We start from the raw sequence: 24950 nt of genomic DNA, 5'->3' as shown, positions 1-24950 counted from the left end.
CTGTGAGGCTCAGAGAACAAGATTGGATCCTGGGAGTGAGGGAGGGCTTTGTGTTGCAAGAGGAGAAGGGGGGTTAATATTTTATAGCAGGCAATGAAAAATTTATGTTTAGATGTTCAGTCACTCTCTGTTGTGTGACTCAGTCACCGGCGTGTCATCACCTTTATGAGAAGTGTCAATAAATATTACACAAGTTCTTCTGTCTAAGCACGCAGCTCCTGCTGGGGGAATTCCCAGAGCATACTATAAAAGGGCTCCCGGTGTCCTTTCTCCTTCACGTCTCTCCTGAGAAGATGAAGTGTGCAAACTTGGCTGTGCTGCTGGTCCTCCTGCAAAATGCCATTGCACAGACTACACTCAGCACCTTGCTCCAAAATGCGGTAAGATGTATATTCTGATTTTTGCAGGCTGTAATGTGTTCTTTTTTCCTCCTGCTACTCAGGCTGCTGGAAAAAAAGAAACGTTTAAAATTATGCGAGGCAAGTTAGCAGATCTCCACGTGTTCTGTGGGCTCTCTGCATGTAGCGAGTGTAAAATATTGCCTTTAACAAACTACCTTAATTCTAAATCTGAAAACAAATTACACAGTTTAAAAGACATGGAGTTAAATTCTGCCATCAGTTAGGCAAATGCAACTCCCAGACAGAAGTTGAATAGTGTTAAAATGCAATATGCAGGTTGGAATTAATTAGCTGTGGTGCCTGCTTGAGAGGAGCTCAAGCCAAACTTCCAGATGCAAACACTTTGGGTGTTGTCAACACTTTTGGAGTGTTGAAAATCTGTCTCAACTGAGTGTTTCAGGTTTATTTGCCCAGCACTTTGAAAACCTAATGCACTGTCTGAGTTCTAAGTGACACTGTTAATGCACGTCTCTTGCTCTAATTGGCATGACAAGTGCTGGTAGCAGTAGGCATCCTTCAGTCTGCATAGACTATGGATCGCGCCCTTTAAAGTTTCAGTTGAGGACTTCATTTACAGCATCTATTGTAACTATGAAGACCCACACGAGAGTGACAGTCCTTGCTGCATCTCTTGCAGATGTAGTGGGTGTCTGGCAAGTCCTTATTGTGCTTTTTGTGCGCTCGCTTCTCCTCTGCTAGCTGTCTGATCTTCAACTCGCCCTTCTGAAGGCCCTTGTGTAACCCCTGCCTCCATCTGCTGCGGTCGTCTGCTTGTTCTTCCCAGTTGCCCAGCTCGATGTCTACCTCTCTGAGGTCTCTCTTGCAGACACCTTTGCAGCGCAACTGGGGGCGTCCGGGAGGTCTTTTGCCAGAGGCTAGCTCACCATACAGGATGTCTTTTGGAATCCTTCCATCATTCATCCTGTGGACGTGGCCAAGCCAGTGGAGCCGACGCTGCCTGAGGAGGGTGTGCATGGTTGGGATTCCAGCTTGCTCGAGGACGGCTGTGTTGGTCACTCTGTCCTTCCATGATATTCCAAGGGTGCGCCTGAGGCAGCGCAAGTGGAAGACGTTCAGCCTCTTTTCCTGATGCGCATACAGGGTCCTGTGGACTGAGGTAGTGACAATGCAAGTACAGGTTGCACCTCTCAAATCCGGTACTCTCTTGTCTAGCAATGTTCCGGGATGAGAGAGTACTTGGCTGAGGCTGGGACTGGGGCCTACCCAGGAGCTGTGCCTGTTCTGCAGGAGTGGGACTGGAAGCAGAGCCCCCCCTTCTGCCCTGTGGCAGAGGGGCTGAGAGCCAGAGCCCCTCCTGATCCTGCAGCAGCACAGCTGGGAGTCTGAGCTCTCCCCTGCCCTTCCCAAGCCCTCAGCAGGGGAGTGGGAGCTGCATCCAGGGCCCTAGGTGGTAGACGTGGCCAGGGCCCAGAGCTTCCGGTGAGTGCGCAGGGGCTGCAGCTGGGCCAGATCCTCACCAGGGGCTGGGGCTGGAGCCCTTTGCAGCAGAGCCACGGCTGAGGCCAGAACCTGTGGCAGTGGGGCTGAATCCAGAGCCAGCAGCAGGGGGCTGCAGCAGCCAGTATTGAGGCCAGAAGTAGAGGAGGAGGCTGGCTAGGGGCCAGTGGCAGGAGACCTGCCCTGGGCTGGCAAATCCCCTCATTCAGGACCGGTCAGGTCCTGAGGGTGCTGGACACGGGAGGTCCAACCCTGTAGCGCAAGTAGGATGGTACGGTACGGAACACTGCACCAGCAAGATATTTATAGCTGGTACGGCAGCCTGGAAAGACACAGGAGGTGGCACCAGGCTGGTAGCACCTCTGTGCAACTGCCCCATCCCCCAGCCCTTCCAGGGCCTCCTCCATTTGTACAGTGGCCCTGATGGAGGATGGGTTGGGGTTGTAGCAGTGCAGCCACACTGCTGCTGTGGGGTCAATTCAGGGCTCCCTGGGGAAGCACAGTGGGGAAGGGAGAAGAACTCAGGCAGCTTCTCTGGCCTGGCTTTACTGTCCCACTCATTCCACGCTGCTGTGTCTGTCTGGGGTGTGAGCAGCAGGGAGAGGGAACCGTCCTCCTGGGAACTGCAACAGGGAAAGGAGCAGAACATAGGGCGACCAGGCAGCCACACACCAGTAGCATTTCTGGCATGGCGGTTCCTCAGCTCCGCCCCCTGCCCTGGTCTCTGGCAGGGCGGCCGTCCAGAGAGACGAGACCCTGGTGGAAGGGCTGGGGCAGTACAGCTGTGCCAGAGAAGCTGCTGGCACAGGGCCACCTGATGGCTTCCCGTTCTGCTCCTTTCCCCTCTGGGGCTCAGGGGAGTCCTGCAGTTCGGGCTGTCCCAGGAACCCAGCAAGGAAAGGGGCAGAACTCTGGCAGCTCCTCCAGTGTGGCTCCCCCACCCCAGCGCCGTCCTCTGGCAGTGCTGTGGTACAGACCCCCAGTGAATAATGCTGTGTGGCAAGGCTGGGGTGGCAGAGCCACGTGGGAGGGGCTTACTTGTGGTCTGCTCAATTCCTGGCTGCAGTTCTTAAGTCTCCAGTGGAGTATGAAGAGGACAGAGAAGAAGAAATATGAAACTGCCTCAGCCGTCCATCAGAAATCCCAATCAGTGCTGGAGCTGCTGGACGTGGTCCCTTAAAGAAATCAGTCGTTCAGAATACTAGGGAATCTGGAATGCTGATTGGTTGTCAGGAGTGGGAGAAAAGGTCACCGTTTATATGGGGATGGGACACGTCATGCGTTGTATTGTAAAAGGTGTTTCTTTCCTTTCCAGACTGCACCTCATCCTACCCTGGAATATCTGACCGAACCTCCAGTCACATCCCGCACCTCTCAATTCCTGTCAGAGGTATAACCATTATTTACTGTTCCTGGCAAGTGATAGCAAATAACATGATTAAGATGAGAGAGATTGGTCCAGTATATTAAACTCAGGACTGGAAATCAGCTGGTTTAGAGATCTAATACTAGGTCTTGTGGGTTTCATGTCCTTGGTCAAGTTGCTTTGGTTGAAACTTGAGCCCAGGATTTTCAAAATTAGTTTCATAAACTTAGACTCCTAAATCCATATTTAGTCCCCCAAATAAATGGCTTGGTTTTAAGAGAGGCTCAGCAGCTAGCATCTCTCGTTTCCATCATGCGGCTACAAATATTTGCACCACACTGAATATTTCTTTTAGAATAAGGGCTGTCATTCCAACTTTGCAAGCACCTACACAAAGCAATCACTATGGCTACGTCTACACTAGCCCAAAACTTTGAAATGGCCATGCAAATGTCCATTTTGAAGTTTACTAATGAAGCACTGAAATACATATTCAGCACCTCGTTAGAATGCCGGCAGCTGCGGCACTTTGAAATTGACGCAGCTCGCAGCCATGTGGCTCATCCAGATGGGGCTGCTTTTCGAAAGGACTCCGGCAACTTCAAAATCCCCTTACTCCTAACAGCAGATAGGAATAAGGGGATTTCAAAGTTCCTGGGGTCCTTTCGAAAAGGAGCTCCGTCTGGACGAGCCGCGCGGCGGCGAGCTGCGTCAATTTCAAAGTGCCGTGGCTGCTGGCATGCTAATGAGGTGCTGAATTTGTATTTCAGCACTTCATTAGTAAACATCGAAATGGCCATTTGCATGGCCATTTCGAAGTTTTGGGCTAGTGTAGACATGGCCTATTTGAAATCATTTCAAATGAGCGGACAATTTTATTTGGAATTTTGTAAACCTCTAGACTAGGAATAGCACCTATTCTGAAACAGATATTTCAAAATAGGGGCTGTGTAGCCAGGGAATAGGACCTATTTCAAACTAAGCTATAGCACGTTCAAGGGTTCTAATCCAAAATAGGCTCTCATGTGTCTTGGACGCTCTATTTTGAAATAGCTGAGTGCTCTTTTGATATGCATTTTGTGTGTGAATGTGCTCTTTTGAAATAAACTATTCCAGAAAATATCTTCTGGAATAGCTTTTTTCTAAATAATGCTGCTGTATAGACATAGCCTAAGATACCTTTGGCTGTGTCTATACTTGCATTCCTCTTTCGAAAGAAGTATTCAAATGGGGTACAAATTTGCGTATCTGCCACCTCATTTGCATATCATTGCAAAATAGCTTCTCTCAAAAGAAGAAAACCAGTGAAGTAGACACTGCTCATTCGAAAGTAAACCCCATCTTCGTAAGAGTCCTTCTTCCCTTTTTTTATGGGAAGAAGGATTCTTTCAAAGCTGGGATTTACTTTTGAAAGAGCAGTGTCCACACTTGTTTTCTTCTGTCAAAACAAGCTATTTCGACATAAGAATATGCAAATGAGGTGTCTGATACGCAAATCTGTACCGCATTTGCATTTTCAATTTAACTCATTTGCATACCTCTTTCAAAAGAGAAATGCAAGTGTAGACACAGCCTTTAGGTCAGAGTGAGCAAACTTTTTACTTTGGGCTCCACTTTTCATCCCTTCAATTAGCAGCCCCCCATCTAACCTGTCTAATGTAATCCAAACTGCAGGAAATTTCAGTTATGTTCATATGAAAACACCCCTTTCAACATGTATAAGAAAATAAGTATGTAGAATGCAAAAATTTTATTAATCGGTGTATAAATGTGAAAACACATAAATAAAAACAGTAACAGATATCAACATTTTTAATGAGATGGATGAGCCTGAGACCCAGCAGTTGATACTGAAATTTCACACACCCTGAGGGGGGCCTGCCCCTATTTTGCACACCTCTACTTTAGTTAATACACAATTTAATTTTATAAAGAGAACTTTTGCAATCAAGTCCTTGCTACGGGCTAGGACCGTTGGCTGTCTGTTACATAGTAAATGAAGCCTATTTAGCTTTAAATATACACAAAGCAATCAATCAAACAAAAAAAGCTGAATTTCAGCATATTTTAATTTAAGGCTTGGAAAGATGTCATGACTAAACTTACTCTCGAAGGGGTCACCATGTTAGTTTGTAGCTTCACAAGACCTAAGCAGTCCTGTAGCATATTGAAGACTAACAAATTTATTTCTTAGGTAATGAGCTCACAAAATTTCAGTGCAGTAGAACCCTGAGATACACAAACTCAAGTTGTGCGTGTCTCGGTTTAACGCAACTGAGGGTGGTGGGGAGCTGACCCCTGGCTCTGGGCTGCCTGCTGCTCAGGAGAGCCAGGAAACTGACCAACACAGGAAACTCACCTCTCCTGTGAGTAATGAGCAGCCGAGAGCAGAGCTGCTGTGCTGGTCTGTTTCCTGGCTCCCCCAAGCAATGCAAAATTTGACTTATGCGGGGTTGCACAAGAATGCAACATCCGTGTAATGAGGAGTCTACTGTACCTACTAAATAAATTTGTTAGTCTTCAAGGTACTACAGGACTTCTTGTTTTTCATGACTAAAATTACTAATTTTATTGGCATTGCTGTGTGATCAAAGGACCCAAGGACCCAGGAAGAGCTCAATAAATAGTAGTAATAATAATAATAATTTCAGCAATATCGTGGACCAAACGTACAATAATGTCAATGGAAGAAATGAAACAATTCTGTCAAGATCATATTAAGTGAAAGGAAGCTATGAACGTGATGTGATGTTAATATATACAGGCCTTGAAATCTGTACCCAGTGTTCATGCTGAATAACTCAGCTGAAATCTGCCCCCTCTACATTCCTGCTAATGGCCTCAACTTTTAGGTTCTTACAGGAGTTGTGTGACTCAAGCTATTGATACCATGTATTTTTTTTTGAGGATGGATAATTTTAGGGTTCAGGAATTGGCTTGGGAATTTGAGATGGTCCAGTGTTTGGGGCATTGGCTGGGGCTTTGAAAACCTGGAGTCAGAACTTCAGACTCAGACTTCTTGTGTCATCCCTCGGCGAGTCATTTAGCTTCTTTGTGCCTCAATTCCCCATCTGTACAATGGAGAGAATAGCGCTTCTCTACTTCACAGAGGTGAGGTGAGACAAATACATTAAAGATTCTCAGGTGCTTGGACAGGAGACCAATGGTGGTGGGGCGGGGGGGAGCAAATAAGATAGAATGCTTGTCCCTGCAATAAATTTCTTAGGTGGTCTTGGTCAAATCACTTAATCTTCCTGGGTCAAATGCAGGCTCTCATTGAAATCAATGGCAAAATGCCCATTGCCCTCAGCAGAGCCCCTCAGTGGTAGGCAGGGTGAATAATACTTCTTCCCCCGCTCCCTTTATCTATCTTGTCTATTTAGACTTTGAGACAAGGACACTTTTTTACTGTGTATACACACATCTTCTAGCACAATGGGGCTGAACCTGAGAGTGGTTAACTTGATAATAATCTTAAAAGTAGCTGAATCCATCCATCGAAGTTTGTTGGGGTTTTGATAGTTTAACTCCACCAAAGCTGTGTCTACACGTGCACGCTACTTCGAAGTAGCGGCACTAACTTCGAAATAGCGCCATCAGCTGGGGGGTTGAGAGATCCTCTCTCTCCAGCCCCTGCGGGGCTCTATGGTCACCATGGGCAGCAGCCCTTAGCCCAGGGCTTCTGGCTGCTGCTGCGGCAGCTGGGGATCCATGCTGCAGGCACAGGGTCTGCAACCAGTTGTCGGCTCTGTGTATCTTGTGTTGTTTAGTGCAACTGTGTCTGGGAGGGGCCCTTTAAGGGAGCGGCTTGCTGTTGAGTCCGCCCTGTGACCTTGTCTGCAGCTGTTCCTGGCACCCTTATTTCGATGTGTGCTACTTTGGCGTGTAGACGTTCCCTCGCAGCGCCTATTTCGATGTGGTGCCACGCAACGTCGAAGTTGAACATCGACGTTGCCAGCCCTGGAGGACGTGTAGATGTTATTCATCGAAATAGCCTATTTCGATGTTGGCTTCACGTGTAGACGTAGCCCAAGTGAGTTATTTAATTTATGACCTAAACACAGATAAAGAGCAGTTTGTAATTTGTATCAGGAATAAACTAATGTCCCCTCCTCACAGAAAGTACAAAGCTAGCACCAGTGCTTTTTTTTTTGTGCCAGCGCTTGCCGGTACTGAGTACTGGCACCACAGCATCCCCAGTTATGGGACTGGCTGGTGTTGGGGACAGGGAGCTGGCTGCTCTCTCTGTGTCTTTTTTTTTTTTTTTTTTCATAAAAAGGCACTGGCTCGCACAAATAGGGGCCTTATCAAAGGTAAGTTCATGAGTGTGGAACAGAAGCCTGTTCATCTCACTTCCTTTGAAGTGGGCAAATTTAGTCATAGTGCAAAACTACTCATAAAAGCAATATTCAAACAGCCAATATTTTATTTTTAACTTGTGCCCCAGTTAAAGACATGTTTGAGCCCCTCAGGCCCGGGCTACACTAGGGATCAAAGTCGATCCCAGATATGTCATTCTAGCCACACCATTCGTGTAGTTTAGAATGGCTGCATCAGGATCAACTTTGTTCCCTGGTGCAGATCAGGGCTCTTTGGGTTTGTGCTGACATCCCTTGCTCCATGCTTCGGCATGGAGAACCCGGGTCAATGGCTAAGCCCAGAGAGATTGATTTTTCCATGCCTTCACACAAGTGGCAAAATCGATCCGGGCAAGATCAATCACGGTGCATCCCCGCCTCCTCACTGCCCCATATGCATAGACATACCCTCACACTGGTGGACAGAGCAGTTATAAATTGCCATATACTCCATTCACTACCCTGCACTAGCAGGCATACCAGCTACTGCAGACTTGGGGTGAGATTTTAAATCTTTTGCTCTCATGCACATCTGATTGGATATACAGCCTATTTACTAGGGCTGGATGAAAAATATCAAATGCAACACATTCCCAGTGGGGAAAATAGGGTTTAGTCAATTTTCCATGAAAATAGCTCAATTTCTGTGGATTCTTCCGTTAGAAAAATCCAGATAAAACTTTATAAAATTGCTTTGACATTAATGGACTAAAAGCACTCACTGGACCCGATGCAAAGACATTAAATGCAAATGAAAGACTCCCTATAAGAGTTCCTATTGTTATTTTCTGTACTGCAATTGGCTCACTGTCAGACGTTAGACCTGAGGCGGGAGGGATAGCTTAGTGGTTTGCATGTTAATCTGTTAAAGCCAGGGTTATGAGCTCAATCTTTGAAGAGGCCAAGAGCTCTGGGGTAAATAGTTTTAAAAAAATTTTTTTTTCAGGAGTGGCACTTGGTCCTACAAAGAGGGCAGGGGTCTGGATTCAATGACCTCCCAAGGTCCTTTCCAGCTCTGTAAGACATATCTCTCCATTTAAAAAAAAACAAAACAGTTTTGCCAGTTTTAAAATGGTTACAACAGTATTTAACTAGGTCTATAGGGGAGTGGCAGAGCTTGATGAATTAACATAGGAAAATACTTTGAGTTCATTGGAAAAAAGTTGTAGTAATTATGATGAATAAATGCTTCTCGGGTCACTATTTTTTTTATTTATTACAGCTCATCTTTTCCCCTGGCTGGGGACTGTTCTCAGTCCTTTGCTCTGGGTTCCTAGTAGCACTGACAATTTTTTATTGCTTACTAAAACAAACTTTTTTCTACAGCCATTTGCCAATGTGAGCGGCTCTTTGAATGACAAAGGAGTGTGCCAATGCTCAGTGTACCTGCCAGACACCACGTTTCCTGTGCAGAAGGTTGAAATGCTGGAAATCACAGCCCGAGTGCTTTCTGAGAAATTTGAAAAAGAACTTAGTAAAGTAAAGATTTTTTTTCTCTTTAAAAATTTTACTAGTCCAATTTCTAGTGACTGTGAAAGAGTCCTGAAGTCAGCACTTTGTCTTCAAAGCAGCTGCCGCCAGGGGGCATGTAAAAATCGCATGGGAAGGGGTGATGCATGCTACAATATTGAATATTTTATGCTGAAAGTGGGGTCTTACAATAACATGAGTTTCAAATATCCTTTAGACTCATTCCTGGGCCTATAGGCAGATGGTATTCTTGGATGGATGAAGGAAGAGTTATGCTATTCTTTATGAACCTCGTGTTACCCTGTGTAAAACCACAGATCACCCCAGGTTTACACTAATATGTATTTTATTAAATGCCACTATTGGAGTAAAACAATGAGAAGCCCTGTGGCACCTTACAGACTAACAGATATTTTGGAACATAAGCTTTTGTGGGAAAGACCTGCTTCTTTATGGGATTAAAAGAAAAGGGGGAACTGGCTTTCAAGCACACACCCACACACTCATACCCTCCTGCACTCAGTCACTTGCATAGACAAACTCACACCATTGAAGAGTTGCACAAGAACAGTGGAAGAAGCCAAGGCGTAGTGAGTCCTGTGTGCCTGGCTGTAGTTTCGAGTCCAGGGTGGTGAGCTGATTGTATGACCCCCTTAGCAGTTTGCTCTCTTTGTCAGCTTGTAGTATTCAGGAGCAGTCAGTTCGTATCATCATCCATCCCTTCTGGAGAGAGAGGAAGGGGCCCAGGGTCAGGGAGCTGAGATGAACGCCTACAGAGTGGTGAGGGCGAGAAGAGAAAGGGAAAAAGAGAGTTCCTATGGCTTTGCACTCATCTTTTACGTTTCAGTACAATAAGAATTATCCTGTTCCACTGCTCCAGGATGCTGTATGACCATGAGTCATCACCACTCTCCCAGGACTCTCTGGCTATCGCTACACAGCGTCCTAACCTTGAAATAAACTATGCAATTTGCTCTATGGCAATTGTGTAGCTTATTTTGAGTAGATCTTGAACTAGGCTATTTCAGCTAGTGGCTCTTTTTTAATGGTGCCACATGCCAAAAAGAAAGTGCTATTTCGAGGCATCCCTTTACTCCTCCTGTGACCAGCTGTACAGGGATGCCGGACTAGCATGCCCATTACCTCAAAAACCATTTTGAGACAACAGGCATGTTTCTTAGATGTGGGCAGCTATTTCGGGATATTGCCATAGCTCAAAATAGCCATGTAGACGTAGCCTGTATGACCACGAGTCATCATCACTGTCCCAGGACTGTGTATGACCACGAGTCTTCAGTGAACAGCAGACAGGATTTGACCGTCTCTTGATAGGGCTTCTTTCTCTTTCTTAGGTGGGTCTTTTTCAGAGCTCAGCTCCTATTATTCTTTAGCCATCCGGGTGCCGCTGGCAGTTAGTTGTCCAGGCAGGTACTGATTCCACTGGAGATGCACCCACATACACTTTCCTCACTCACTTCCTGGAGGGGAAAACAGAAGCAGGTGCTGCAGGATGACCTGTGGCTGTGACTGGTAGCTCACAAGGTAGCTGCCCTGGCTCTAGACAGGGCAAAAAGGTGAAACTTAGGAATGAAATTTTGCTGGAGTAGTGCATCCAGTTCTGGGGCCCCTAGTATACAAAGGATGTGGATGCATTGGAGAGGATTAAACAGAGGGCAAGGAAAATGCTTAAGAGGTTGGAGCACATGATATACGAGGAGAGGCTGAGAGATTTGGGCTGAGATTCCAGGATTCTGTGATCTTTGTGAAACTGAACTCGAAATTTTGCTTTATTTAAAAAAAAGGTGACCCAATATACCACAGCAATTGACATGTATGAACAGAAGATCCGAAACCTAACCATCCGAGTGGAACATATGGAGACCTCCAGTGTTTCTTACACTGAGTTGGACTTTCAATTACTGAAACTGGAAATCAGTGAAATGGAGAGACTGGTCACTGAGCTGAAATCCACACTGGTTGGCAGCAACGTGATTGTTGAGCAACTCTATGTGGAGGTGGGTATGAGGGTTATTCCACCCTTCAGAAGCATGCTGTTCTGTGTTACACCAATGGAATTTGGAATATCTCCTCTATGGTCAGTGGAGTTAATCTGGATTTAAATCAGGTTAAATTAAAGTAAATCTTGGCCTAAACATGTTAACATGTATCTTCATACATGGCAAAAATGGCAAATTTTATCATTTGTGTGACTGAAAGCAGAAGTTATTGCTTGCCACTATATTAAATAAATATTCTGTCTCAATTATTACAACAAATTTTAATTTGTGGACATCCATGTCTGAAAGCTTCTGTGCCCTAACAAAGTAATTAAAAATTTAACATATTAGGTTAATGACACAATCAATATAAAATCAGGAGCTGGAAAAGACACACACCTTCCCGATATTCAACATCATTATCACTTGCTCATTCAGAGTGAATAATTTGCTTTTGGTGGCAAGAAAATTCATTCATGTTTCCTCACTGTCCTCCTCAACATTAAATGAGTGTGTGACTAGATTATTTATCTGGGCAGGTACATTTTCAAGACACTTATGAAGGTCTGAAATCATTTATAGGTAACACTTAATAACCGGATAAGTTTTATTTGGTATTTCTGTGTGACCTTTTAGGATTATAGAATGTGACTGAGTCCTAAAATTGAACACCTTTTCTTGTGGTTATGTAGATTATCTTGACACCTGGTGTTTGTGCTCAGTGGTTTGAGCATTGGCCTGCTAAACCCGTGGTTGTGAGCTCAATCCTTGAGGGGGCTATTTAGGGGTCTGGGGCAAATAGATTTTAAAAAAAGGGATGGTGCTTGGTCCTGCCAAGAGGGCAGGGGCTGGACTTGATGACCTCCCAAAGTCCCTTACAGTTCTATGAGATGTGTATCTCCTTATATTATTATTTTTATATTATTATTATTCATGGGAAAACATCCTAAAACTTTTGCTGGAGCATAGAAATGATAAATGCAGCCTAAAATATTTGTGAAATAAAGTTGACTGTGATTTAAGTCATGCTGAATTTTTATTTCTCTAGATCAAGAATCTGACTCTCACAGTAAATGTTCTGGAATCACTGGACAAAAACAATATCCTTGCAATCCGCCGAGAAATGGTGACTCTTCAAAATCGATTGAAGGAATGTGAAAAACATAGAAATCAAACTACTGCACCTCCGTACATTCCACCAGGTAAGCATTCTGCATATATATCACATGAAAAGAGATGGCAGAAGTAAGAAGACGACTGAATTAAATAACATGACAATGAAGCGCTGGTCTTGGAAAATTTGCTGGACAGGTACTAATTTTTCAGCAGTAGGCTGGTAGGAAAGAACACTTTCACATACTCTTAAGCCATGCCTACACTAGCCCCCTTCCTTGAAGGGGGCATGGATATGAGATGGACTGGGGAAGATCAACGAAGTGCTGCTACTCATATGCAGCACCTCATTAGCATAATGACGGCCACGCGAATTTCAAAGTTGCTAACTTCAAAGTGCTGACAGACAGTCGAGGAACAGGTGCTTTGAATTACGTGCCCAGCTGCAAAATTCCCTTACTCTCAAAACAAAACGCCTAGACCGCCTGTCAGCACTTTGAAGTTAGCGGCTTCAAAATTCATGAGGCCGCCATTATGCTAATAGCACACTGCATATGCTTGGCAGCGCCTCATAGATATTCCCTGGTCTGTGCCATTTCCATGAACTCTTTGAAGAAGGGAGCTAGTGTAGATACGGCCCCACTGTTTTTCATGTGGAAAATGTTGGAAAATTGTTTTTCTCTTCTTCCAAACTCTCTTTTGTGGAAAAATGTAGGCCTTTTGACTATCCCTGATCATAGAAAACACCTACAAAAGTTACCTGTCTTGTTAATTTTACTCTACTGCTTGGGAAATGTGAGCAGCAGCTACTGCTCTGGAGCTGTTTGTATGCAGACTCAAGGAGACAACAATGCATAGTTTATATTTGATTAATATGCAGAAATTTCTCAATCCAAAAAGGTTAGAAACTTAGGTGAAAGCCTAATTCCACTGAACTCAGTGGGAGTTTTCGCATTCTCGTCAATGGAGCCAGGATTTCAACAGCTTTCTTTTTAAGAAAGTTCACATTCTGTAGCAATAGACAGAGTTCCTTAGGGAAAGGCCTCCCAGTCACTGATGAGAAGGCAAGAGAATTTTTTCAACCAACTTACACCCTTGTATGCATATTTATGATTTCTTTTTGCCAAATTATTCCAAAGCAAACAGTAGTAAAATCTTCATAATACAATGGGGGAAGAAGGCTGATTTTTCACATATGCCTAATAATTTGGCTACCAAATCAGGAACCTGACTAATAAGGAAAGTTTGGAGAAACCTTTGAACAAAGCTGAGCTCTTCCCACTGTACACCTAGTGTAACTATATTAGCTACCAGCCCTTGCCTCCTACCACCTTCAGATCACTTATTTCCGTCCTCTCATTAGAAGGGGAGAGGAATTGTTGGAAGTAAAAGTTTTCCCTCTGTGACCTCTTCAGGGCTCTCCAGCACTTCAGGCAGCCAGTGCAATTTGTCTCTGATAGGAAAATTAACAGCACCTTGTTTGCTGGGTCAGATGATGATGCAGGAGGAAGGAGAGGAAAATATACTCTAAAGGCCTTTCCTATTCCTTAGGAAAGACTTACCACGAGTTCAGTGGAGGGCGTAGGGTTCAAAAAGCATGAGAAGGGCATTTCTTTGATTTATTGAGGGTGATGGTGTATAGAGAGAGGCTGCTGCTTTCTTCTCAAGCCTGAGAACAAGTCTTTCTTACAGGTAAAAAGTGCCAAAACCTTTAACAACAGTGCTGTGTTCAGTGGGTGCATGTGAGATGGGGAGGGGCTCATTTCAGGCTTGGTGGACCTCTTTCTAGGTGACTTGAATGTGGCCTGTCTGGCCTGTCAGCCCCAGGAATGACATGGAAGGCAACATCCTCAGCTGGCATAAGCTGTCATAGCTCCATTGGCTATGACAGTTTAGACCAGTTGAGAAAGTAGCTCAGTGATTTTTGGACAGTTTCTGGATGCAATTCACTCATAGGCAAAGGGCAGCAGAAGGCTCCCTGTGCAGCCTCAGTGGGCTTCTTGTCTGAGGGGTGTGTGCAGCTGTGGAGAGGCTATCAAGATTCAATATGCCCTGTGCACGCAAGTTGCCACCAACTTCAAATAGCTCAAAATAAGGTTTGGTGAGAGACTGGGAGACAAGTGGGCTTGTGATGTCGGGGTCTACCCCAGGGAGTATATCATCAGTACCATGGTTCCTACTCCAACCCAGAACCAGAACAACCATGGAGAGTCTGGGAATTTGCCTGTTGGTCAGAAGTGGAGCTGATCAGCTCCTACCATGCAAATACCTAGATAGAGGCAAACATTCAGATCATCATCCTGCCATGATCTGCCCATGCGAAACCTGCTTAGTCTGACTTTGCGTGTGTGAAGGGGAGGAAAGAAGGGGAGCCGATGAATTACATTCATGGCAAAGAAAGTACAAAATTTCACTTCACGTTGCATTATCCAGAACTGCCTACAGTGGTTGCACACAGTTCAGTCTATTTCCTTAACAAAGAGAATGGTGAGGGAAAGGTGGCTGTTTGGAAACAGGGTGAATAAGGGAGTTGGTTGGATTTCCTGAATGGATCCCTTTGGAGGACACAAATGGTCATTCACACTAGCGTTCCAAAACACCCCAACACCCTTTAAGCAGCTAAGCATATTTTGGATGGGTAAAGTGGTCTTGGTAGAGCCAGAAAAATCCCTAACTTGCCTAAGGAGGATTAATTGAAGTTGCTTGGTCTTGCAGTATTTGGGCACACAACTCCTCAAATGCTGCATCCCGAGGTGCTGTTCACTGATGCTCTGTGTAGAGAGAGCAGGCCTATTCTCAAGCAACCTATCAGAAAGTCCTGTTCTCCAGCTGGCCTGCTCTCTGACTACAGTTTTCTATTGCATGGCCCGGCCAAGATGGGATTGAGTAAATCTGTTGGTTATAGAAACTCATTACTTTTACCATGCCTGCAGCTGTTTCCAGCCTTGTCGCTATTTACTGCCCCATTCCACAGAAACATGTCCCATCTCTTCCATCCCTGAGACAAACTGAGTGGCTGTCTCACTTTTCTGCTGAATTCAGCTGAGTGTGTCAGGAGAGGAGTACAGAGACCAGGTTCTGCGGGGGCTCAGCAGCTGGCTCTTTGCCGCACTGGACTAAAACTCTCTGGTTCTCAGCCGAGAGTGATGAGCCAAATGAGACAGTAACAGGCAAATGGAAAAGCAAACCTGTTCCCCCTCCCCTGGCCCATTTTACCTTCTGGAACTAATCCACCAGATTTCTAGTTACTGACAAACAGCCCTCACCAAGGTGGGACGTGGCATTAGCCTCCCGAGGAAGTGGTGGCATCTCTGTGAGAGTGTCGCTGATTTCATATCCCCCCTACTTAAGTAAAGCTGGGTGTTAGGAAGAGAAATGGCAATGCTCTGGGTTTTTTTGGGTAATGTAGTGGCGCCAGTTATCACTTGCAAAGTCAAAGCCTCAGTTGGGTCTGTACTAACTTACAGCTGGTCATTTCTGTGGTGCTTGTATGAAACCAGGGCCATTCCAGCCAACTGACCCAGGTTGGATAGGTCCCTGTGCCTCTGGTGTCAGTAGGAATCAATGTGGGAGAAAGGATTTGCCAGCATGGAGCAGATCACAGGAGTGGGGTGGGAATGAACACATCCCCTTCCCCAGGGCACTGACGATTTCTGCACATGACTGTGTGGCAGCCCTTAGGAAGAGGGACTCGTTGCTGTGCTGCCCTGAGGGCAACACAGAATTGTGGTTCATGGAGCCACCTTTTCCCCTTTCTGCCTTGTTCTTCATGGAGCAAAGGGAAATCAATTCACTGCTGACACAGCCCCCAGCCTGCCAGCTTAGCTGTGGGGTTACGGAGTCACGGCATCCCACTTTCCCACCATTCCCAAGCTCACTCCTTTTCCTCTCAGAAATGAGTCAGCAAGCAAATGTGCAGCGCCACTTCCCCCTGCGTGCCCCTGCCCAGAGTCTGGGCAGCCTGTCGGGGGAGGAGAAAAAAGCGTGTGTGTTTTCTTATCACCCTTTATCTTATTTCCCTGCATGACCATGCAGCCCGCCTCTGAAAAAGAGACAAGACCCAGCATTAACCCTGGGACTTCAATGATCTGAGGCCTAACGTAGTAAGGGTAGCTCTACATAGCCAAGTTATTTTGAAATAACAGCAGTTATTTAGAAATAACTATTCCAGCATCTACAAAACACAGGCCCTGTTTTGAAATAGCAGCTGGCTTATTTTGAAATTGGTAAACCTCACAGAGAATAGCGCCTATTTCAAAACAAGATGTTAAGACAGGGAATAGAGCCTATTTTGAGATAAGCCATAGTGCATCAAATGGCGCTATTTCAAAATAGGTTCTATGTGTGCATATGCTGTATTTCAAAATAGCGAAGTGGTATTTTGAAATGCATTTTTGTATGTAGCAGTGTTATTTTGAAATCAGCTATTGTGGAATATTTCCAAATAAGGTTGCTGTGTAGACATACCCTAAAAGGGTTAAAATGCTTAAGTCTGAATATTTCATTCAGATTTATTTCAAGCACCTCCCAATATTTACAAAATGAGACTTTGTTTCTTTTGTGTATTTTTTCCATAAAATACAGACAGCAAAGCCAGTTAAGATTAAATAAAGAACAGTGAATTCCTCTGAACCTGTGCAGAAGACAGATAACCCGCCCTGACTGCTGTAGAGGATTTTTTTTTTTTTTTAAAAAACTGTTTCTGGGAGATTTTCAAAAATCAAATTCAAACATCCACTATTTGGAGCCTCAAACAATTTCTCATGTCATTAAATTGAACTTGCTCCTAACTTTATTTTAATAATTCACTCATGGTTTCATAAATGAAACACAAACAAGTGTTCAGCCGAGAGATCTCTTTAAGGGAAGAAATAATAATTTATTATTTATTTCATAAGAAAAGGTCTCTCTGCTGAACACAGGTTTGTTTTTTATTTATGAAATGGCACATGAATTATTAAAATAAAGCTGGAATGGGTTCAGTTTAATGTCAAGAAACATTATTTGAGGTTGCATATTTTTGAGTTTAGTAGTATCTCACTACCAGCAATATTTTTGGACCAAATCACAGATTTATAGACACACTTAACAACCATTTAATTTTGAAATAGGATTGCTGTGAGTTAAGTTCAGTAATAGATTCAATATGTCAACAGTTAAGAACAAAGCATAATGCCAGAGGTAACAATACACAATAACGATGTAAGGCAGATGACTCCAATTGATTTCCAGTGTTGGCAGGCTGCAAGCTACTTTGCATCGTCTGCATTATGTTGCATTGCTTTAACTGAGGTTATGAGCACCTCCAGACATCAGTTTGTGTGCTGGGTACTGAGGCCATGTTATTAGCCACGCTAGTGCCGTTTGCAGAGCTATAGCCCAGAAAGTGCCTGCATTGCGTGCTATATCTTGAAATGTGGACTCAGGTCTCAGCAGTCCATTCCCAGTCAATAATGGACTTAAGCACTTGTTTAAATGCTGTGCTGAATCTGACCCAAGAATGCTAATTTGCTGTAATTGGAACATAGCATCATAGGCTGTGTCTACACGGACAAGTTATCTCAAATGAGCAGCAGTTACTTCGAGATAACTTTGGCAGCATCAAAATGACACTCACTCTATTTCTAAGTAAATTTGAAATAATGGGTGCACCACTTCAATTCTGGTAAACCTCAATTCCAGAGGATCAACACCTGTTTCAAAACAGGCCATAGTGGGCTCCAATGGCACTGTTTTGAAATAGCGCTGTGGACCCAAAATGTTATTTTGGAATACCGTAAACTCTTGATATGGTGAAGCTCATTTTACCTGACATCAGTACTAACAGATATCCCCTATCCTACCCCAAAGAAAATAGGATCACTGCAGCTGAGGGGGCCCTGGTCTCAGCTGGGACTGCTGCAGCCATGGGATCCCTGGTTTATGGCTGGCAGAGCCGCCAACACTGGAATCAGCAAAACCACAGTCCCTGGCCACAGCTGGGATTGCTGCAGCTGTAGATTCCCTGGCTGGGGCTGGCAGAACTGCTGTGTCCCCGCCTCCTGTGGCTGGGATCAGAGCTGGGGGAGAGCAGAGTGTGGGCAGCTCACAGCTTAGGCGCCCCTGCGCTCTGCCTTGAACATGGGTGGCTTGGAGCCAGAGGAGCCTCTGCTCTCAGAGTTAACCCTTGGCTATACCAGACCTTCTCTTGTAACAGACACTCGTCCCCCCACCATTAGTCCATTATATTGAGGGTTTACTGTACCTGGGCGCTAGTTCATGTCTGGTTGTGTTATTTCAAAATATCTTATTTCAAAAGGGGGCTGACGTGTAGATGCAGCCATAGAATAGTAGAACTGGAAATGACCACAAGAGGTCATCAAGTCCAGTCTGCTCTTACAGCAGGACCAAGCACCGGCTAGAGCTTCCCTGTCAGATGTGTTTTTAACCTGATCTTAATTTTTTTCAGTGATGGAGATTCCATAGCCTCCCTACACAATTTATTCCAGTGTTTAACAACCCTGATGGTTAGGAAGTTTTTCCTAATGTCCAACCTAAACCTCCCTTGCTGCAATTTAAGCCCATTGCTTTTTGTGCTATCATCAGAGGCCAAGGAGAACAATTTTTCTTCCTCCTCTTTATAACACCCTTTTAAGTACTTGAAAACTGCTATCATGTCCCCTCTCAGTCCTTTCTTTTCTAAACTAAACAAACCACAGGTCTCCTTCCTAAGCAGCCATTTCCCATTTTGAATGCGAACAGCTGATTGTTCCCTTCTAAGTGGAGAACTTTGCATTTGTCCATATTGAATATCATCTTATATACCTCAGACCATTTCTTCAGTTTGTCCAGATCATTTCGAATTCTAATCCTATCCTCCAAAGCACTTGCAACTCCTCCCAGCTTGGCATTGCCTGCAAACTTTATTTGTGTACTCTCTGTACCATGATCTAAATCTCTGATGAAAATATTGAACAGAACCGGACCCAAAACTGATCCCTATGGGACCCTTCTTGTTATGCCCTTCCAGCATGACAGGGAACCATTGATAACAACACTCTGGGAATGGATTTTCAGCGTTTGTGATCTCTGCACTGATTTATGATTTCATCAGCTGTTGCCCTGAATTGATTAGTAGGAACATAAAGCTCAGGTCTTAGGTAAAATTTACTTTGCTGCTAACTGAGAGCATTGTCTAGTGGTTTAAGCATTTTATTTTGAAATAGGAACTGTTGGTTCTAGGTCTGGTGATGCCACTCACTTGCTATGTGGTTGGTACAGGTCACTCAGGGTATGTCTACACTACAGAGTTATTCTGGAATAGCTTATTCCAGAGTTATTTCAAAATAAGTTATTCCTGAATAATGTGTCCACCCTACCGGGAAGCCTCAAAATAAACAAATCTTGTTCCAAAATACTGTGTCCACACACAATAGAGCCTGTTTTGGATTACAGCCCGTGGGCACACTGCTTACAGGGGCTCTAATCCGAAATACCACGCTTAGCTAGCAGAGTTATTTTGGAATAAACTATTCTGAAAGAGCGTATTTTGAAATAGCCCCTATTTCCTGTCTCCACAGCCCATATTCATAGACTCATAGAACAGTAGAATTGGAAGAGACCTCAAGAGGTCATGGAGTCCAGTTCCCTGCCCTCTCGGCAGGACCAAACACCAGCTCGACCATCCCCAATAGGTGTCTATCTAACCTGCTCTTAAATATCTCCTGCGATGGAGATTCCACAACCTCCCTAGGTAATTTATTCCAGTGTTTAGCCACCCTGACAGTTAGGACGTTTTTCCTAATATTTAATCTAAACCTCCCCTGACGCAGTTTAAGCCCATTGCTCCTTGCCCTATCCTCAGAGGCCAAGGAAAACAATTTTTCTCCCTCCTCCTTGAAACCCTCTTTGAGGTATTTGAAAACCACTATCATGTCCCCTCTAAATCTTCTCTTTGATAACTAAACAAGACCAGTTCTTTTAGTATTCCCTCATGGCTCATGATCTCTAGACCTTTAATCATTCTTGTTGCTCTTCTCTGGACCTTCTCCAATTTCTTCACATCTTTCTTGAAATGTGTTGCCCAGAACTGGACACAATACTCCAACTGAGGCCTAATGATGGCTGAGTAGATCTGAAAAATGACTTCTCGTGTTTTGCTTTCAACACTCTTGTTAATGCATCCCAGAATCGTGTTTGCTTATTCTTTCTGAGTAAGTTGTACCCTTCTTTACCAATATTCCAATCATGTGTATTAGCCCCCCAAGTTTCTGTGATACCAATTATGTCATGGTTATGTTTGTTTATCAGGATTCCAAGTTCTTCCTGCTTATTACCCATACTTCTTGCATTTGTATATATGCATCTAAGACACTGATTTGCTTTTGCCTCCCAGTTCTGCCTAGCCCATCTTTTTATTTGCTATTGTAACCCATGAGCCTCCCATTTCCAACCCAATTCCTAGGTCTCCAGGGTTTTTACTTACCCGTGGGCCTTAGTCACCTGTCCCCACCAAACCTAGTTTAAAGCCCTCCTCCTCCTGAAATATCTATTTCAGACGAGGCGCTATTCCTCATGGAATGAAGTTTACCAAATTCAAAATAAAGCATCTGCTATTTTGAAATTACTTTGAAATAGAGGTTGTGTTGTGTAGACACTCCCAAAGTTATTTCAAAATAGCGGCCATTATTATGAAATAACTTCGCTATGTAGAAGCATGGTGTGTCAAATGACCATGCTTTTAAAGAAAAAAAACTGGTACGTGTGGTTCCTTCATGTTCTCTTCTTTCCCGACCTTATTCCTTATCCTGAATGCTCATTCCACTGGGCTGTTTGTTCTCAGTAAGCACTGCAAATTCTATTCAGTGTAGCAACACACTTACAAGAAGTGGGGGGTAGCTATAAAAAGCCAAACATTTTGGCTGATTAAAGGAAAAAGAATCAGGATATTTCAATTATCCTGAAGCTCCTACAACACTGTAAGAAAAAACAAGATGGTCCTAATTAGACTAGCTTTCATGGTCACCTTATAACTATGTCCCATGTAAACTGGGGATATTTAACTACGTGTTACAGACCTGTTGTGGGGCTATGCTAATTAATGTCTGAATTGCTTTGAGATCTTCAGAGGGAAGGCATTGTGAAGTATTGTTTTAAAGTGGTGATTCTGACTGCAGCATGCTATTCTGAAATGATTCTCTGGAACTAGTGCTGTTAATTCTCCCTCCACCTTCTAGAACCGGTTGAGGTACAGAGAGACCACTTGTTCCTTTTTGTTTCCCACATTTCCAGAACTGTTCTCCATTGCAGAAGCAAATGATCTGCAATGCTTCTGTAACCGTATGTTCTGTGTGATTTCCCCACCCATTGGGTTGGAAAGCACAGAACAGGTAGAAACAGAAAACCGATCACTTATTTACAGCCAGTAAGTACTGACTGACAGCTGAGGTCCCTGACATTTGTTGCTGGTTTGTTGGCTTTTTTTTTTCAGTAAGACCCCAGTTATAGTGACAAGACCCTCGTATTTCAGACTGGGACAGCCACAGACCTGAAATCCACATGCTGCTGACATGGGGCAAAGCAAATGATTGACAAAGATCTGTATTTTGCAACAAAGCTGATTCTAATAAAGTGCTGTGAATCCTTTCTCCTAATCATGCCATTTGAAAAGTCTGCATTGTCTCTTTGCTTACAGGCAGCTGTGGCCATGGTGGAATTATGAATATCAGCCAGCCCTACGTTGTACAGCTGAACTGGAGGGGATTTGCCTTCAAGTATGGTGCCTGGGGCAGGGATTTCTCTCTTCAGAGCCCACAAAAGGACCTATACTGGGTTGCACCTTTGAACACAGATGGAAGATACTTAGAATATTACAGACTTCATAATTCCTATGACAATTTGTTGCTATTCAAAAGTCTTACAGAAAATAGAATTGCATACGGGGAAGGCAGCGGCACTACAGTTTACAATAATTCAATGTATTACAATATCTATAGTTCGAGAGATATGGGCAAGCTTGATTTAAACACAAATACATTGACTGTGAGGAAAACTCTGCCCAATGCTGCTTATGGTAACCGTTTCTCTTATGCTGGTGTTCAGTGGCAAGATATGGACTTTGCTGTGGATGAAAGTGGATTGTGGGTAATTTATTCAACAGAGGAAAGCACAGGTAACGTCGTGATTAGCAAACTCAATGCAACCACCCTGGACGTGCTACAGACTTGGAAAACAAGGCAGTACAAACCAGCTATTTCTAATGCTTTCATTGTGTGCGGTGTTCTGTATGCCACAAGACCTGTCAACACTAGGAAAGAGGAAATATTTTACACGTATGACACAAACACTGAACAGGAAGGTAAAATCAGCATAATTATGGACAAAATGTTAGAAACAATTCAAAGTATCAACTATAACCCCTCAGACCAAACCCTGTATGTTTACAACGATGGCTACCTTGTTAAATACAGTCTGACTTTTCAACCTATGTGACACTGATGTGAACACGCACAGCAGCTAGAGATCACAGAAGGTCAGATTGTATAACCCTTTGGTCAAAGTTAATGTTAGATTAGGATCTAACCCTACTAAGAATAACTACTGGGCACAGGGTGTATTACTGTGAGCAGTCCCACGGAAGGGATCCCTTGCAGTAATCAGTTCTGTGCTTGGTAATACCAGGTTGCAAGACTGGGTTCTTGGCTTTTTAATTGGTGTTTAGGTACAATGGTGACAGGTAGCTAAAAATGCTTTTGCCTTAAAGATAGTTTCTACAGATGACATTGATGGATAGAACATGCGTAGCAATAGGGAAATTGCTCACTCACTGGTGTGCATTTGGAGATATTAACCACCTTTGGATGTTTACATTTTCTCAGCACTGCATCCTGGGGGCTGATCCAGCCCTGAAAGCAGTCTCTTGCTGTGTGTCAGATGTGGCAGTAGAACAGAAGCAATGCCATCCTACATGCTTTCATTTAGCCATTTTGGCATTCTGCAATTTACTGTGACTTCCTTCAGCGTCTTTCAATAACACTCCGAAAACAAGGAGCCAAATACTTTCCCAGCATAACTACATAGGCTTCAGTTATCTTACAGCGGATGTGTATATGGCACATGAAAGCTCATTACAGAATACTGCAGAAGGGACAAAATCAGTCATATTATCTTTGTTTTTAAACACTACCTATAGTTTTATCAATAGTTACATTTCACTCGTGTCAGAAATAATGAGATGTACAATTATGAAAATGCATTGAATGTTTGCTGGTTTTCTTTTATCAATCCTATCTTTGCTTCATAACCTGGGTTGGTAGATGAGAATCATTTTTTGTTTAATAAAGTATTATAAAAGTCCTAACCCTTTAGTTATTGAACTCACTGTGCGATGGCTGGAAAACTTTTAGGATCAGCAAGAAGCCAGCTTGGCCAACAATACTGGAAGCAGAAATCAATACGCTTCTTTGGGTGTTTAAGAGTGTTTAAGAGCTCCTGGAACAAGAAAAAGATGTGAATCAATGTCAGTAACTAAACAAGAAATTTAATTTCCATCCATTGAAATGTGTTCACTGGCTGATGACACATCTTTCAGTCGGGTGCTGCCACTTACTAGGTATCTACCTCTGTTTCCTGAAAATGTGTGGAACGAATTTGAAAGACGACCATTGCTGGCCAGTCAGCTGATCCATGAGTGTGACCTTCAAGGAATTCACAGAAGCTCAACTGAAGGTGTGTTTAAAAATGAAAAGCTAAACGACAGCAGAGTATTTCTTGCTTCACATTTTTGTGGTGGTGCCCAGCGTTCCCTGTAAGCCGGGTGCTTGTGCAGTCTCTCAGGAGAGATTCAAATGCCACCCAGCTCATCAGCAGAGCACCCACAGTCAGGCAGCTTTTTAGTTGATTGTGCACATGCACATGTCTTGGTGCCCAGAAAAAACGTATTCTGCACATGGATGGAAAAGATTAGCAGGAACATTTGGGTGGTGTCCCAAATCCCAATAATTCCCAAGAGCTGCACTAATCACAGGTGTACATGGCATCACATTGAGAGGAGCAATCTGAGGCTAAATCCATCATGACAATGTAGGTTCAGTGTTGCAACACCTAACTTTAGGCTCCCCATCACTTTCCGGACTCATCAGCCCTGATTCAGGCACACGGGAGCACTGTCAATGTGTGTGGAGAGTAAGACACTTAAAAACAGCACTTACCAAAGCTGAGAAGGGAAGGTCCCCAGGGTAGTCAGAAGCAAACAGTGAATAAAGGGTTGTGTTTAAATCCACTTAATGCCACTTGCGCTTCACAGCTTTGAACCCTGTCTGGGAATTAGATACTTAATTCAGATCAGTCCTTATTAGAAGCTGCAAGAAAAGACCACTAGGCTGGCCAAGGTGACTTGTTACACTTAAAGCATTCATCTGGGTTGTAGGAGCCCAGGGTTCAAATCCTTTCTCCTCTTGTACCAGAGCGAGCCTGTAAATGCAAATCTTTACCAAGCAGGTATGCTAAGCACTTGGCTACAGGGAGTTCTGAAATGGGTGTGGGAGGAGAGGGCTTTCTCAGTCTCACATATTAAAGTTGTTTCACTTGCATGGAACACTTAAATGTCCTGTGAGCCAAAGGGCAAGTCAGAATGACTCTACAGCAGAGTGAGGTGAGTGCCTGCCTTACAGACCCCGTGCTAGCTCTGACTCAACAGCGGGTTAAACCTGGACTCCTGCTCAATGTTAATTTGTTATAGCTTCCTACTGTTGTCACTGTGAGAAATCCTGTGCACCAACACACTTGCTAGTAGGAGGCAGGACCAAAC

At 44.0% G+C, this 24950-nt stretch overlaps 1 protein-coding gene across 1 annotated transcript; it reads left to right on the top strand.

Annotated features, from left to right (window-relative positions):
* Nucleotides 1-278: 278 nt before the first annotated feature.
* LOC142005221 (olfactomedin-4-like) lies at nt 279-23410 on the top strand. Its single transcript, XM_074982849.1, has 6 exons — nt 279-380; nt 3175-3249; nt 8910-9062; nt 10856-11068; nt 12099-12252; nt 21837-23410. Exons 1-6 carry the CDS (start codon nt 294-296, stop codon nt 22631-22633), a joined length of 1479 nt encoding a protein of 492 aa, XP_074838950.1. The 5' UTR covers nt 279-293; the 3' UTR covers nt 22634-23410.
* Nucleotides 23411-24950: the final 1540 nt, after the last annotated feature.

Source organism: Carettochelys insculpta, chromosome 1 (genome assembly GCF_033958435.1).
Source record: "Carettochelys insculpta isolate YL-2023 chromosome 1, ASM3395843v1, whole genome shotgun sequence".
In the NCBI taxonomy this organism is placed as follows: Eukaryota; Metazoa; Chordata; order Testudines; family Carettochelyidae; genus Carettochelys; species Carettochelys insculpta.
This window is presented reverse-complemented; position numbering and strand designations above follow the sequence as displayed.